This window comes from Peromyscus californicus, unplaced genomic scaffold (genome assembly GCF_007827085.1).
Source record: "Peromyscus californicus insignis strain IS unplaced genomic scaffold, ASM782708v3 Scaffold_5__1_contigs__length_169319896, whole genome shotgun sequence".
In the NCBI taxonomy this organism is placed as follows: Eukaryota; Metazoa; Chordata; class Mammalia; order Rodentia; family Cricetidae; genus Peromyscus; species Peromyscus californicus.
The window spans coordinates 2,067,308-2,084,082 of NW_026294573.1; the positions used below are offsets into that span (position 1 = coordinate 2,067,308).

A 16,775-nucleotide genomic window follows, 5' to 3' on the forward strand; every position below is an offset into this window, starting at 1 on the left:
CACTTACATGCATATATACATGCATGCACACACTAGCATATACACCTGACTATGTATACATTTATGCGCTCACACACATATAAATTTTTAATTAAAAATTTTAAAATGGAAAAATTGAGTTGAGAATGAAAAGGCTGTAGAGGCTCTCCTGACTGTTGGGTGTAGCCTGCATCATATGTGGATGCAAGCCTTCCTGGACCAACCTGGAACTCCTGGTCAGGCCTGTGGCTCCCGCTACAGGGATGCACACCTTCCAGAGTGTAGTTATGTTGCCTTCATTCTCTTCCCAGCTCCCGCTCCGCATCCTGTGTTAGGAAAGCCAACAGTGTCCAGCAGGGCTGCAGGTGACTCCTGCAAGCCGCTTCCTTATTTATTTTTATTCTTAGAACATTCTTAATCTCTTCTTTCCTTTTCTGTCCTCACTTTTAAAATGATGAAGTACTGGTGGTAGCCCTCCTGTGTCTCGGGGAAGATGCTGCTGCCTGGAGGCCGAGAGGCATGGTTTCACCCTCTCCTGCCTTGTGCATCCCACACTTCCCTGGAACTGCCACAGGCATGGTCACAGCAAGGTCCTCCCAAAGCTCTCTGCTGGGCTGCCTGTGCCCTCTCATTTCTGTGAGCACAATGGTGTGTTGCTTTACGCGACACAGCTGTAAATTTCCCTAGCTGCCTGTCAGCTTATTCACAGTGCAGAGCCCAGCTGCTGGGTGAACTCTGCTCTCTCACAGCCCTGGGCTCTCTGCTCCCCTAAATTTCAAGTAGATGTCTCTGCCTGGGCCATTTATTTAGATTAGAACAAGGAGAGGCTACGTTCAGAACACAGCAAGCAGACAGAACACGCAGCCCATCCTGGCTCCAGAGCTCTGTGCGAGCCTTTACCCCTGCAGCCGCCTTCTGCCAGCATCCCCTCTCCATCCCACTTCATCCCAGCACTCCCATGCTTAGGAGTCTATGCCAGATCTAGGGTGGGGAGGGGGGACCTGTCAAAGTGTCTCTGCATTTTCTGAGGAACCAAATTAAAAAAAAAAAAGAACTTTGTGAAATGCTTCAGACAGACAAGCAGACGGGGCTGCCTGGCTGACCTACAGCATCTGCAGAGAATTCTCATCCTGGTGGAGTGAACTCCCAGGCCCATGGGCAGTTGCAAATCAAGTTTTCCTTTCCTGAGCAATCACCCCCAAAGAGCAGGAAGACCTGGGCCTGCCTCCACTAAGGTGTCTATATGTTTTAGGGTATGGGGTGAGTGCAGGTGAGAGGTGACATTCCTTCTGAGCTCTTGCATCGATCGGCAAGAGGCTGCAGAGCATGAAGGATTGAGATCTGTTATTGCTCAGGCAAAGAAAAGCAACAGTTATACCTCCAGAGCGTACTTTGCAGGTGGTCACATGAGTCGGGCTGCTTCCCAGACTGTGGGAAGAAATGCTGTGATCAAGGATACCCACATGGCCTAGAGGCCACTCAGGACAACCTAAGATAGAGGTTCATGCCTATGCTTCAGAGAAGAAGCTAGGTCATGAAGACCCATGAAAGGAGCCAGGGGGAGCCTGGCCTCGGGCAAGGCTGGAGACTCCAGGAACCAAATAAGGGGACCATGAAGAGCAACACAAGAATTCAAGGTTGGGAGTGTCTGTCAGCTGTGGTCAAGCCTGAAGGAAGAGCCTGGGCAGGAGGGAGGGTCCCTCAGAGCAGCCTCCCATTCTCCAGGGCCTTAAACTTCCTCGGTTTTATCTGGCAGTCGGGGACCAGAGGATGTCCAGGCTCTGGACTTGCAGGCTCTGAGTGTCCAAGGGCAAAGTTAATAACTGCAATCCTCGAAGGTTCTGCACTCAACAGGAACAGAAACACATACAGACAAACACCCTGTCACAGAACATGATCAGATCCATCAGACACCCTGGGCAGGGGCCCACACAGCCCACAGAGCCCTCCGATCTTAGTCTCCAGGCCTGGCCCCTCCTGTACTGGACAACAGGATGCTATAAAAGCAGCTTTGACACAGCCCCTCCTGGCTGTGTCCTTGGTGTCCTCAGGCATGTCCTCAACCACATGACAAAGGCTTGTGACCAGAGTGCTACTCTAGAGCAGGCCACCAGCCCCGTCTCAGTGGGGTAGGGCCCATAGGAATGCCAGGCTGCTGTATTTAGAACAGTCACACTGTGGGTGAAGAAAAGCTCCCATCTTTGTTCTCCCTGAGGGTGACATCACAGGCCTTGGCTCCAGAAACGGGGGGGGGGGGGGGGGGGGGGGCTGTCTCATGGCACTGGTACTGGCAATCTTGTGTGTTGTGCTGTCACCTAGCAGGACTCATTTCTAAGATGTGAAAATACACAGTCACACAAACATAGTTTTCTAGGGCTGTGTGCCTATAGATCCAGATAAGCACCCAAAAGGCATTCTGATGGCCAGTTCCACAGGTATATGCTCATATTCCTGAACACTTGTGCACACACACACACTCACACACTCACTGCATACATGCACACATATGCAATAAAAAGCCATGGAGTTGGGATTGCTGCTGCGGGGTCTGCCTGTGTGGACAGGCCCTCGGGAAGCCCTGTCATCCGTGCACAGCTCAGACTCCACACAGTGCAGACGTTGCTCCTTTGCAAGGCAGCTCACGTGTGCTGCAGAGCTTGGAAGGTTCCTTCTTAAATCACTCTCTGCTCTTTGTTTTGGGTCGGTCTCTTTGTTGTGGGTATTGCTTTGGGCCTGTTACAAGACTGGGGGAGAGCAGGCCTCTGTTCTCTGCTGTTCAGGCCACCGAGGCCGCACCTGGGGGCATACACATGTAGACAATTCTCACTGCCCACGGCCTCAAACTGCGCCAGGATTTCTGATAAAATGCATGCTGGCTGCTAGTATCTTTTTTTTTTTTTTCTAATTTGATTGCTTGGTCAACCTAGTGGGGACATGGCAATAATCTGAGCACGAAGGAGCTGGTGGTTCCTTGAGGGGCTAGCAGGGCTACCAGTTGGCCTCAGTGGTCAAGGCCACAAGGCCAAAAGCCCCCACCTAACCTTCAGGGCTACTAAAAACATTAGATAGTCACACTGAGTCCCTAAGTGAGATGGGGCTTGCCCAAGGTCTTCAGTCAGAGGAACCAGACAGCAGGCCTTTCTGCGATAGAGAAGATTGAAGACTGCTTTCCCATCTCAGGGTAACTGCCAGCAGAATCTGCAGCTTTCCATGTTTCAAGGCTGCCCTCTTGAGGCTAACTGGAGAATGTCATCTCACACTGCATCTAACTCCCCTCTACTAACTAGCTCAGGGGCAATTTAAACAGGACCTAGATGGCTCTAGAGACAGGCGACCCTGGGACACGTCTGAACTCTCCAGCTGGGTAGTCAGGTGGCCTCAGGGACTCCACAGTGGATACAGCTGCCGTAGAGACAGAGGTCTGGCCCTGTTCCCAGTCCCACCACGCTTGATCTCCTCTCCTCTGAGGCAAGGTGCACCTGTTTTCCAGGTGCAAGTATTGTGACCGGTCATTCAGCATCTCCTCGAACCTCCAACGGCACGTGAGGAACATCCACAATAAAGAGAAGCCATTCAAGTGTCACCTGTGCAACCGCTGCTTTGGGCAGCAGACCAACCTGGACCGGCACCTGAAGAAGCAATGAACATGAGGGTAGCACCAGGTTGGTGGGGTGTGGGGCGCAGCGGAGGATGGGCAAGGGAAGCGAGCTGGCAGGGGAAGGGGCAATTCCACCCCTCAAACAACTCTCTAAGACACGGTTCCCTGAGACCGCGCCCCAAGTGTACACTGGCATGGGGGCAGTGGGGTGGGTTTGATGCACCCAGAATGCCCCTGACACTCAGCCCTTCCACAGTAAGCCAGCACTCTGGGGTGCTCACGAACCAACCTGGGTACCAGCGCCTCCTCCCCCACCTCCGAGTCGGACAACCATGCACTTTTAGATGAGAAGGAAGATTCCTACTTCTCTGAGATCCGAAACTTCATTGCCAACAGTGAGATGAACCAGGCATCTACTCGGATGGACAAACGGTAAGAAAATCAAGCCAGCCCCCACAGGTCTAGACCCAGCTGCTCCGATGGTCTTGCTCGGGTGCATTCATCCCCAGCCCCTGAATGGTACTAGACCCCACATGGAGGAAGCCCCAGGCTCTATTGCTAGAAACAAGAAGAGTCCTCCCAGTCCTCTGCAAGAGCTTCTAGTTAGGAGAGGATGAGGGGAGAGCACCCTGTGAGATAATGGGTGTTTATTACTCAGTGAGGTGCCAGCACACGGGCCGAGTGGCAACCCCATTGTGTGTTAATCCAGGCACTCACTTTTTCAGACAGAAATGCTGCCCCTTTAAACACGCATATGGAGGAGAGAGAGAGAGAGAGAGAGGAGAGAGAGAGAGAGAGCGCTCAACTTACAGTGAGGCTACGTGATGAAAATCCTACAAAGTAAAAAGATTGTCATTCAATGATGCATTAAATAGAGCTAAGCCACCAAATACAGCTCAACAAGCCTGCCCCCCCATCCCCTGCTCCATGACATTCAGAAAACACACAGTAGGCTGCTACACAGACCATCTAGCTCAGAGCCTAGTCTGTAATAGAGAACATGAACAACTCGTGTGACTGACCAAAAAACTCACCCACATCTAAAAACACCAATGGCACAGTGGGCAGTGGAGCACTGGCTACTTCCCTCTGTCCTCCAGCTGCCTGGGAGCAGATCCCTGACCCTGCCCAGGATCTCCTAGGAACACTATACCTGTGCTTAGCATAGCACAGGGAAAGGTCAGACCTCAAAGTGTGGGTCCTCCTTGTCATCTTCACACTATGGTAAAATAAAACCTTTGTAATTCAGAGGTGGTTTCTATATACACACACAGACACACAGAGACATGTGCAAATAGAAGCACGTGTGTGTATGTGTGTCTGTGTGTATTCACATATGGTTTATGTGTGTATATATATGGATACATACACTCATGCATATATGCATAAATTTGCACAGAGATGGTAGAATTCAGGCCAGGCTGTGGATGGTATTCCTGTAAAACCACACATCCAGGCTTCAGTGTATCCTTTATTCAGGAACTCTCCCCTTCTGTGAGGACACCTCTGTACCCCAGGAAAACAAACTGATCAGAGAAGTCACCAAGTAACAGAAGTTCTATAAAACCCAAGAAACCTCGGGAAGGGATCTCCAGTTCTGAAGAAGAGAACCAGAGGCCCATGGAAGTGGGGTGCCTTGCTGTAGCCCACAGCCAACCCAGAACCTAGAGCCAGGACCCAGCCTTTATTGCATGAGCCATCAAGGATTACAGCTCTGTGCCACCATGGCCCAGCTTGCTCCCATCCACTTTGAGGGAGTCTGCACCTCCAAGGCAGGCTGTTTCCTTTGTCTCTAGTGCAGACTAGTCCATATCATCAGTGCTGATGCCCTTAGCTTTGTTTTTTGCTCACCAAGTCTGTGGTCTTACTGGAGGGCCCTGATTACTCTCAGGGCCCAGACTACATACCCCAAGTGCCCTGGCATACCCATCCTGGCTCTTGGCACAGTGCTCTAAAGGGAACCTGGCCCTGCCACTCAGCATGTGACGTGTCTGAGAGCCACCCACCCCATTTGTTCAGCAGCTTGATGGCCCTTTCAGAGGAAGCTGTGTGTGAGTGAGCACCCCCATGGCAGGCCTTCCCTGACCCCACAGAGAGCAGGAGACAAGCGCAAACTGTGACTTCCTCAAGCCCCAGGGCAGAACCACCCAAAGAGCAATGAAGACGCGCCCTTGCTGGGGTGGGCCCAGGACCAGGACCAGGCACGGGTGGGCTGCCAGGACCCTGGGCACTCAAAGGACAGCAAGACCCCATGCTCTGAGTGACAGTGGCAGGCCAGGGGACCATCCACATGACCCAGCAGAAGAGGAGGCATTTGTGGAAGGAAGAGAGGCTGCCACCCAACCTAACCATGTCATGGATGTTCCGACAGAGCTCCCCGCAATCCTCCCTCACCTTCAACACTGCTGACAACATGGCAGGGCCAGGACAGGGCCAGCCCCATCCTAAACCCAGCCAGTCTGTTGCGGGAGGTCTCCGAGGTCCAGCCAGCTTTGTCCTGAGAGCCAAGGAGCCTAAGGAAGACCCACCCCCATGTCACCACTACTGCTATTAGAACAAGCATACGTGAGGTTGCCGTTACTTGGCAGTCTGGTGGGGAGAACAGACCCAGCTGGGCTGGTACCCATATTATCTAAGTCTCTTTGACTGTTGAGTCCTTCCCTTAGTGATCAGTGAGAATCTAATGCCTGCCAGGCCAACCCAAAGGAATGGCCATGTGCTGAACTGTGTCCCCCCAAATCACCTGTGAATCCTAACCCAGTGCCTCCAATGGAGACTAGGGATAGGGTCTCTATAGAGGTGATAGAGTTACTGCAAAGTCCTGCTGGATGATGGGGATACTTCTACAAAAGACACACAGGCACACCACACACACACACACACACACACACACACACACACACACACACACACGCATCACGAGAAGATAAAGACAGAGGCCACGTGTTGACTATGGGAGACGCTGGCTTTTCCCCAGAATTCCCAGGAACCAGCTGTGCTGCACCTTGACCCCAGCCCTTTGCTTCCCTGGCTGCCAGTTCCTGCCACTGTGAGCCATGCCAGCCAGGATGGTAGCACAGCTGCCGCTAGGGCAGCTTTCCTGTCCCCACCAGAGAAGCTGTCCTCCTCCCTGAAGCCAACACCAGCCTGCCAGGGCCCCTCTGTCCCTGCTGGACCGCACACCAGAGAGTGGACATGCAAGAAAAGAGATCATGGTCTCTGCTCCCAGACAACAGAGCTCTTTTAACCCCGCCCAAGACCAGCCTGGCCTACTCACACCAGCTACCTGGTGAATGTGACCCAGGGCCAGGCTGGGCTCTCGGCCCATACTTTCTCTTCCTGTCCTTAGAGGGGACTGTGGGGGCTGAGTTCTCCCACCCTGCAACTACAGAGTGACAGGATCCAGACCCCAGCTGCCCTAGAGCCTTCACTTCCAGGAGATGAACTCAGCATGTTCTTGGCTGGCTCCTGACACAGGTGACTAGAAGCCAGGGACATATGGCTCCTCTAAGCCATCAAGCTTCTTCCTGTCCTGGAGGGCAGGGCAGGAGGCAGTGTCTCTCACGAGGGAAGAAATTGGTGACATGGTGGAGTCTGCACAGCCCTGCCACAGACTCTCCCCAGCTCAGCCCCACCTGTACAACCAAGGCCTTGACAGCACTTTGCAAGTCAACCCCACTAAGATGCTGTCTTCATGGAAAATAACCAAATGCCCCTCTCTCCCAAGATCCCAAGAACTGCCTCGGTCGGCCCCCCATAACGGTGTGGGAATGGACAGCAGGAAGATCTGGGGGCTCTAGATATAGAACCCAATGTTTTTCTTTTGCTATGTCCTCTGCTGGAGTGGACCCGCCCACATGGCCACAGTTCCTGGGGCACAGACTATGGTCATTGACTTGAACGTGAGCCAGACTGGTGGTGCTCTTTGGAGGAAACTGACCTGGCTCACCCTCATTAAAAAGGAACCAAAGCTCAAAATTCTTGCCCAGGACCTGGGTAGAGGGCTCACTGAGAGGACTGGAGTTTGCTTCCCAGCACCTGCACCAGGCAGCTCACAATCACCTATAACTCTAGCTCCTCTTTTGCTATTCTTGGGCACCCACATGTGCATGTGCGTGCGTGTGCACGCTCACACACACACACACACACACACACACACACACACACACACACACACGCGCGCGCAAAAAGAAAAAATCTTTAAAAAAAAAAAAACACTCTTACCCAGAGGATTGAGAACATTTCTCAGCTGGTGTGTAAGCATGGGGGTCTGAGTTCAAGCCTCAAAATCCATGTTTAAAAAAAAAAGAAAAAGTGAGCATGGTATAACACCCCACCCATATTCCCAGTGCTGGTGATGCAGGGTCAGATGTCTCTGAGACTTACAGGCCACCCAGTCAATCCAAATAGGTGAGCCCAGGCCCATGAGAGACCCTCATAGTGGATAGTGGCTGAGGAAGACATGGGTGGTTGACCTCTGGCCTCCATGTATACACATGTGACTGTACAGAGAGAGAGGGAGGGAGAGAGAGAGAGAGGAGAGGAGAGGAGAGGAGAAGAAGAGGGGAGGAGGGGAGAGGGAGAGGACCCAGAGAGACTGAGAGAGAACAAGAGAGTGTCTGAGATCTGCCTAGGCTGCAGAGACCCTAGGGGGCTGTGAGTTAGAGCCTAGGCTATAAGCCAGGACCAACACTCCCTGAAGCCAGCCCATCCTGGCAGTGTGTTCTATTAGCAGCAGCAGCCTGAAGCCCTCACTCCCCAGGTTCTGCACCCTTAATCCCATGGCTGGCTTGGAGGTTCATGCACAGATTGGTATCAGAGTCCTGGGCAGGATGGCATCTGAAAAATTCTACACCAGTGTCTTAAGGGTGTACTTTGTGTAGCATCCAACCCCAGTACCAGTACAGGACCCCTCCTCTCCAGGCTTGGTCCTAGCTTCCTCCCTAATACCCACATTTCTCACTGGCACCCAAATGACCTGGTATCCATCCCTCAGGGACCCTGCCTTGTCCCGTTTTTCTCCTCAGGGTGCCTCCATCTCTTCTGGATTTTCCTACTTCCCCCATCACTGTTGGTGAGGAAGTGGGCAACTGCCTTTAGACCCGTAACTCCCTCTTTTAGTGACCACAGATGCCAACTCTTTTTGAAGGGCTGGGAAGGCCAAGGGGGAGAGCCACCTTTAGTGGTCTGCAGTAAGAATAAAGGCCCCTGAACACAGCCAACTTCCTCACCTGTCATTTCAGGCCTGAGATCCAAGACCTGGACAGCAACCCCCCGTGTCCAGGCTCAGCCAGTGCCAAGCCAGAGGATGTAGAGGAGGAGGAAGAGGAAGACCTGGAGGAAGAGGATGATGACAGCTTAGCTGGGAAGTCACAGGAGGACACCGTGTCCCCCACACCTGAGCCTCAAGGAGTCTATGAGGATGAGGAGGATGAGGAACCACCCAACTCCCTAACCATGGGCTTCGACCATACTCGAAGGTGGGGTGCCCAAGTGCAGGGAATCGCCTGGGTGGGAGGATCGGGATGCAAGGCCACCTTTCAGGAGCCACCTCCTCCAACCTGGCCTTACCTCTGCCCAGCAGGTGCTGCTGCCACAAGGCTTCATAGCTAGGGCTGGGGTGATGCTAACCAGAGTCAGGGCGCCGGGTCTCCACTCCCTCTAGGGTTTCCAGAAGCTTGGAGTGGGAAAAAGGAAGAGGGAAGCGTGTGCTCTGCTGACCCTGACTCCAGAGTCCTCAGCTCTGCTGTGCAGCTGTTCATTAGCCCATCCACCTGGGGTGGCAGGGTCCAGCCTCTGGTGGGCTGTGGACCCATGATTTTAGAAATCGTGCAGGCCAGAGCCACGTCCCATGTTCTGACTGTTCACCGGTTATTTCAGCAATGGGTGACACTGCCAGCATTTGAGATGCCCTGGACTGGCCCTCTGGAGCCAGCATTTCTTCCCCAGCCTCTTGGTCCTGGGGGTGGGTAGGGCAGCCAGGTCCCCTCCAAAGCTGCCCAGAGCCCCAGAGTATTAAAGCTTCCTTCTCACCCTTTATCCCGAAGACCAGATTGCCTGCTGCCTGTGACATGTGTGCACGCACTCACCCTTCCTGCTCTCTATCTATCTGCTCTCCCACATCTCTGTGTGGCTTCCCATCAAGGTGTCTGTGTCGATGTGTCTGTCTCCTTGTGCATGTGGCTCGTGGAAACCCGTGGCATGCATGCAGGCACGGGGACCAGCCATGAAGCACTAGAGAGAGGCCACCAGAGGCCAAAGAGCTGACCCCAGGCCCCTCTCCCCGGTCCTTGGTGCAGGTGTGTTGAGGAGCGAGGAGGCGGTCTGTTAGCTTTGGAGCCGACGCCAACCTTTGGGAAGGGGCTGGATCTCCGCAGAGCAGCTGAGGAAGCATTTGAAGTTAAAGATGTGCTTAATTCCACCTTAGATTCTGAGGCTTTAAAACAAACCCTGTACAGGCAGGCTAAGAACCAGGTAGGTACCCAGCAGAGCCCTCATCCCTCCTCACGCTTCCACTTGGCTTTGACAGCAAGCGGCCACCGTGCCTTCTCAACAAAGGATACCTGAGCACTTCCGGCTGTCCCATGCCTGGAGGACATTCAGATCCACAGCCGCCCCCCATGCCCACTGCATTGTCTCAAGAAACAGCCCAATAGCTGTTTTCCTCCAGCACCCTGGTAGGGCAGGTGGGGGTCGAAGACAGATAAACATGAGCTAGCTCGCTCTCGGGTCATGCGTGAGGGCCACTTTCCCAATCTCCCCATCCCATCTCCAGTTGGGAGCAGCTGCCTGGATCTTCTTCCCTCTGAACCAGGATGAGTTGGCTACCCTGCTGTTTCAGGGAAAGTCCCCATCAGGTGATCACTGTTTCCAAGATGGAGCTAAGACAGGGTCCTTGAGGGTACAGGCTTGTCCTGGGCACTTTCTGTGTTCACATCTCAGGGACAGTGGCCACAGGACTCTGCAGCCCATTGTTTGGACATCTAAAGGGGCTTGGCTCACATTCCATCCTGAGCAGCCTTCCCAGCACCAGCTCAGATTTTCACTCCAATTCGTCTGCGTGTCTGTCTTTGTCTCTAACTAATTCTGTCTAGTGTTTGCTCAAGGGTAGAGGGGCCCCGTATTGGGCTTCCCTAGCACCCACCTCATACTATGCTCCACACAGCCCTCAGCCCTGGTACCTCCTGCCCTGTCCCGTGTCTGGAGGCAGAAGGATGCCCCCATGATTGTCTGAGGCCAGCAAACACAGCACATTACCTTATAATTGCATCAGCTCAGAGACACTAGTCTACTCCAAAAGGGAGCCCACCACAATCGTTCAGAGTCCCCCAGGCCTCCCGACAACTAAGCAAAGACAATCTCACTGGCACAGAACTGAAAATAACTCTTGCCAATCCCCAGGATGCTCCCAGAGCAGACGTTGATCATTAGGTTTTTGCCAGTCACTGGGCAGAGAAACTGGGGGTTGGAGGGAGGTGGAGATGTAATTGTAGGGGAACACTCAAGGAATGCAAGGGATCACAGTGGGCACAGAAGCCCCAAGAAGGGCTACTATGTCCTGGTGTCAGAGCAGGAGAGGTGCCCCCCCCCCCTGCTCTCATACACTCCTGTCTCCCCCTCTCAAGCCAGAGAGTCTAGGCCTCTCTAGTGCCTTTGTTTCCCTTTTCCATCTAACTGTGCAGGAGCAGGGGTGGGGGTGGGGGTCAGACAGGCTGGGGACAGCTGGTGAGGTAAGGCTCGGGCCTCCCTGTCCGGGATGCCCCTCACCTGTCCTCTGTGTGCTGTCCTTTCCCCACCAGGCATATGCAATGATGCTGTCCCTCTCTGAGGACACTCCTCTCCACGCCCCCTCCCAGAGCTCACTGGATGCTTGGTTAAACATCACAGGAGCCTCATCAGAGTCTGGAGCCTTTAACCCCATCAACCACCTCTGAGGTCCTGGAGGCCCCAGGGCCGGAGTCCAAAGCCAGGTTACCAGCTGCGGGAGATGGAAAAGGGGCCAGGGAGAAGCTCCTGACACCTTCATTTTGCCTCACCTCCACTTCCAGCCCCACCCACCACGGCTCAAGTCCAGCTTCTCCAATGAAACTCAGAACCTGAAGGTCCCTCGAGTAGCCACTGACCTTCACCACCTCTCAGAACTGGCCTCAAGGACATGATCTGCAGTGGTGCAGTGCATGCCCACACAGGAGCTGCTCACCGTAGCTGCCTATCAGATAACTAGTGGGCAGGGGTGGGATCTCCATCCCAACAGGAGCCAGTTGGCCACATCTGGGCAGCTGCATGGTATGAAGGAGGGGAATGGAAACAAGTGGGCATGTGCTACGGAGAGAGACCTCACAAATGATTTTTATAATGAAAATTACACAAGTAACCCTTTTGGTAATCTTATTGACTATAGAGTCTATTTAAGCATGTGGGGTTTTAAAAATAGACAGTATTTTTTAAAAAATCAAAAATGACTTGCAAAATGTTTTTTAAAAGTAATTTTGCATTGCTTTGAAAATTCAGCTTATTGGCAAACCCACACCTGCCAGGACATGGAGCACTGCTCGGGTGTGCCCTTTATAATGTAGATAATGGAGAATTTTCTATCCCCGACCCTGTTTGTACAAGCCAAGGTGATTCTGGGTGTCCCTGACACAGGATAAGGGGCATGGAGCCATCTGAATAGCATGCTGACTACACAGGAATTTTTGGTCACAGTGCCTGGCTGCAGGTTTGTGGAGGCCAGGTCAGGGAGGTTGTCTTGCCCCATGTGGCCTGCAGAGGAATCCACCGGTCCCCACCCAAGACCCCCCAATTGTATGGGGAAGTCGGGAGCCGGTGGCTCAGGTCTTCCATGCTGGACACCTGATGGTCTTTCCCCTTCAGCAGCCCCAGCGCTGGTCCTGACCGCTGCTCTTCTGAAGGTCGGGCTCTGGGCCATGTCTCCAGTCTCCAGCCTCCAGCCTTCCACTCTCCCCAACCCTGGCAGTCGGATGTCCTCCCCATGGCCACTAAGCATGGGGAGCCTACCTACCTGCTCCACCGCTCCAGGACGCCAAGCACTACCTGTGCCTAAGACTCCAGCTCAACCACATAGCCGCCACGTCTGCTCTTTGTGTGGGGTTCTGGTGAGATGCGGTCAGGAACAAAAGGAGGATCCAGGGGGCCTGCCACTCAAAGAGCAGAAACAACACAGCCCCAGGACCAGATGCCTAGCTCCTTTGGGACGGTCATGATGTGTCTACTTCTCTGCTTGGATGGGCTTTAAATTATTCCCACAGGGGCCAACTTCAAATAATTTCTTTCTCTGATGGAATTTACCTTAATCTGTATATAACTTGTAATTTTTCTAATTCATTTCTTTCCTTATTTTATTTCTTCCTTAACAGTATTTTTGGCATTGGACAACTTATTCTGAAGAAATGATGTTAATATAAGTATGTAGTGAAGGACCAAAACCATGTGACATGGTTGTGTGCTGTGTGATCGGTAACCAGGGAGTGGGGCGGTTGTTAATGTGCCAAATACCCCTGCGTCCCTCCCTCGAGGAGTCTTGCGGTCACCGCTGCCCATTTACCAGACAATCATATGATTTTGTTAAATTTGAGTTTTTAAGCAAGTGTTCTATTTATTTTATCGTTTTGAAGGAAAAAAAATAATGAGTATCCCAACAAGAAAAGGGGAGGGAATCCTTCCTGGATTGCCCTTTAAAAAAAATGAGAGGTAGTGTCAACAGCCACAGTGCAAGTGTGTCACACTACGGGCGTGTCAGTGATTCCCCCTGGGAGCAACATGAACATCCAAGCAGGTATGTTTCGTGAATGCTGTGGCTGTTCTGGGGCAAAGACAATCATCTCTTCTGATGCTGAGTAGTCCAGGCTGGGCTGGAGACTTGATGGGGACATCCCTGAAGACACCACTACCCTGCAGGTTCCAGTGAATCCCAGTGACGTCAGACGGAATAGTCCTGTGTGTGTGCCCAGGAGTACATTCGTGTATGCAGACTGGGGCGGCGGGGACCCTCTTCAGAGGAACTTGCCATGGTCGGGGTTGTAAGGATTTGTGGACCCAACTGCTCACACTTCTCACAGGTTCATGACATCCTCTTAGTGATGGGCTAGGGCCTCGGCTTAGGGATTTCAGGTTCCTCTAGGTGGGAGCTAGATGGGATCCCTGTAAAAGTTCAATCTCAGATAAATGGATCCCACATTTGTAAACCCCAAATTATATGCTTTCTTCTGAGAAAGAGCAAGATGCGTACTTTTTTTTCTGTGATGTGACTTTCTCTCTCCAAAGTGGGGGAGTCTGTCTGGATAGAGACTTCTATGAAACTTTTGGACAGCAGCAGAGCAGTTAAAGGCTTTCCTTTTTGTCCTCTTTGGTACTCCCGACCCCTGTCCTCTCACCCTTCTTTCTCCTTCTCAAGAGTCCCAGCTTTGCTAAGTCATATGCTTTGCCCACTCCACCCCCAAAAAAGTGATGGTAGCAAACCCAGGTTCTCTTGAACGGTCAACCCTTGGGCCCAGCACTTGGAATTTGGAGGGCTCTGTCCTTACCCCCCCCCCCAACAAAGACAGCACTTATCCCCAACTTATCTGCACTTACCTGCACTGTATCCCCAACATGCTGCCTCCATACTGCATTGCCCCCAAACAGTGAGCTCTTCCTACCTGGTATCTCTGCACTTCTTGCAGTACCCAGCTGGCTCAAGCCAAGCATCAGGCACAGGAGACCCTCTCAGGGTCAGGGAGCTGGACTAGGTGTGTGTTCTAAGAGCCTGGCTGCTGGAGAACCAAACCATACTGTGTTGCCTGTTGCCATGCAGCATAGAATGTCAGGACAAGTGTCCAGCCAGGACGGTTTCCCTAATGTTATACTTCCAGTTCTTGTTACTTGCCTCCCAAAATAGAAATTCCTAAGAAAGCCTCCTAGTTTGTATTCCTCCAGGCCCCATTCTCCCTGTTACTGCTGCCTTTCCTAGGAGGAAGATCAGGTAGGAAACAGGGCTTCACCATCCTGCAGGCAAGGTGGATCCTACCTGAGTAAGACCAGAGCATCCCTGTGCAAACCCAGTAATGGGTAAGCACAGCATGGCTGAGCCTGCCCAGCCTCAGGGGCCCTACTTTCCAAGACCAGGAGAGCAGATGATCTATCCAGACCCTGACTGACCCATCCCCTCTGCCTCTCAGAATCCAGACTCAGCCATTGGCTTCCTCTGCCTCATCTGCTTCCCCAGTGAGTGTTTGTGAAGCACTTGCTTAAATACATATCACGTGTTTTAGACGCGAAGCTCAAAGCACTGGATTATGGTCCCTATCCTGTCCCCACCCCCACCCCACCCCCACCCCGTCTCCCTGCCCAAGTGACTGAAACCTACTGAGCGGTTCACTGTGCTGTTCCAGGTAGGGAAGAGGAGGCCCCCTGTGCTACTGCTAGGACAGGAGGGTGGGGAACCTGGGATGGACGGCACTCCCTCTTGCCAGCGGATGCTGGGACACTCCTGTCCACAGAGATCAGCAGGGTATCAAAAGCCATGAAAACTGTCTCTGTAGCCTTGAGCGATACTGTGACAAGACATTATTGCATTATTCCCAGATAAGTTCTTTTCTCCATTCCAGTCATTGTTTAATTTCTGTCACCAATTCATATCACCACTTCCAGGAGGGAAAAGGTTGAGTCCAGAAAGGCAGCTTGAATTTCTAGATGTGTGATTCACTTGCAAACGGAGGAAGCTGGGGATTTTCTTTGGTGCCTCCAGCAACACCGCTACTCTCTTCAGCATGGGTGAAGCGGGCCCTGGTGTCAGAATATGTAACTTAAAGCCTGTGCGTGTGCATGTGCACAAACGTGTGTGTGTGTGTGTGTGCGCGTGCATGCATGTGTGTGTCTGCGTTTGCGTGTGTGAGTGTGTGTGTGTGTACTTTGAACCAATAGTATATAAATATAAATATATATATATATATCCCTGACACCTGCGAGAATCTCGAACCTGTACGAGTGTTGCCATTGTTACATTCAGATCTGATTCAGTTTGTTTCTGTTTTTGTTTTGTTTTGTTTTTTTCCTTTTAGAACTATATAGTGTTGAGAAAGAAATCAAATGTAAATGTCCGGTTTTCATATAATGTTAAAAAATTAAAAACCATTGAGGAGGAGGCTGGTGTCTGCCTTGCCCCTTCCTTGTAAATTGCTGTTGTGTTAATAAGCTGTGCATGGCTCGTGTTTAGCGGTCATTATTGTGTCTGTTTGTGAAATTTTTATTACGAGGAGAATCCCGTAGATGCACTTATTGAATATGTGATTAGGGTCTGAGTCAAGGCCAGGAGGCCCGAAATGCCCATGAAAATGGACCACAGTTCCTGATGACTATGGAAACCGCCGTGGGAGAATCATGAATTAAGAAGACACGACGTAGCGAATAGTCAAAAGTGATTTTTGCAGATCTCATTCTGAGGCTTGTGGCAAAGACAAACGTACTTGTGTAGAGAGTTCTGTAAGGTAAAAGCCAGGAGAGGCTGGCTTTGAGGTCAATGCTGTAGAATAGGACTGACTGGATACCAAATGTAATCTTTCCAATGCTACAATGAATTTATACATGAGATTGATATGCAATAAATCTGTGTGTTTTTCTAAGTCTCATTGAAAACTTCATTAAGGGGAAGCCTGGCCTCTGGAGTGGGATGGGGGGGTGACCCCCAAAGCCTAGACTGAGTGGGTCCAGGTACTAGGCAAAGCCACCCTCTCCACCAGATCAGAGACCCTGGCAGTGTTCACTCACCTTGCATTACACTCAGGTAGGCCTGGAGCTGCCCCAGTAGATGAACAAGGTTGAGCAAAGACCCTAGGGTTACTGGGGAGTGGACTTGGCTTTCCCCAGGGGCCTCTGCTATGGAGGCCCAGGGATGTCCCTCTCTCTGCAGTCTACTGCCTCCAGCATCTGATCCCCAACTTGATTCTGATCTGATGGAGAAGCCTGCAGTGAATAAACCTGAAGAGATGAGTGCCCGTAGGCTAAGCTTAGACGTCCAGCTGTAGCTCATCATGCACTGCTGTTCTACCTCGTAAGGCTGACGCTCACTCACTTCTTAGGTGAGCAGTCTTGCCTCCCACTGCCCACCTCTGCCCAGGGTCCCTGAGTTTCTCCTTGGCTCTGCTTTGCCACCTCCTCTTTGCCCCAGGTGAGTTACCCATTCTCTTTTTCTTTTCTTCCA

General features: G+C 52.0%; 2 protein-coding genes across 8 annotated transcripts in view; both read left to right on the forward strand.

The window, feature by feature from the left end:
• Prdm16 (PR/SET domain 16) overlaps positions 1-3,624 on the forward strand; it is a 317,272-nt gene extending 313,648 nt beyond the window's left edge. For all 7 annotated transcript variants that reach the window (XM_052715988.1, XM_052715990.1, XM_052715992.1 and 4 more), the window contains exon 13: positions 3,470-3,624. In XM_052715988.1, the coding sequence (XP_052571948.1) occupies positions 3,470-3,623 (154 nt within the window). In that variant the 3' untranslated portion in view covers position 3,624. The remainder of the gene's footprint in view (positions 1-3,469) is intronic.
• A 212-nt stretch (positions 3,625-3,836) lies between these two features.
• LOC128096430 (histone-lysine N-methyltransferase PRDM16-like) lies at positions 3,837-16,198 on the forward strand. The gene is made up of 4 exons (XM_052715993.1): positions 3,837-4,009; positions 8,821-9,057; positions 9,877-10,051; positions 11,377-16,198. The coding sequence occupies exons 1-4, from the start codon at positions 3,978-3,980 to the stop codon at positions 11,509-11,511; spliced, it is 579 nt and encodes a 192-aa protein (XP_052571953.1). The 5' UTR covers positions 3,837-3,977; the 3' UTR covers positions 11,512-16,198.
• The last annotated feature ends 577 nt before the right edge of the window (positions 16,199-16,775 follow it).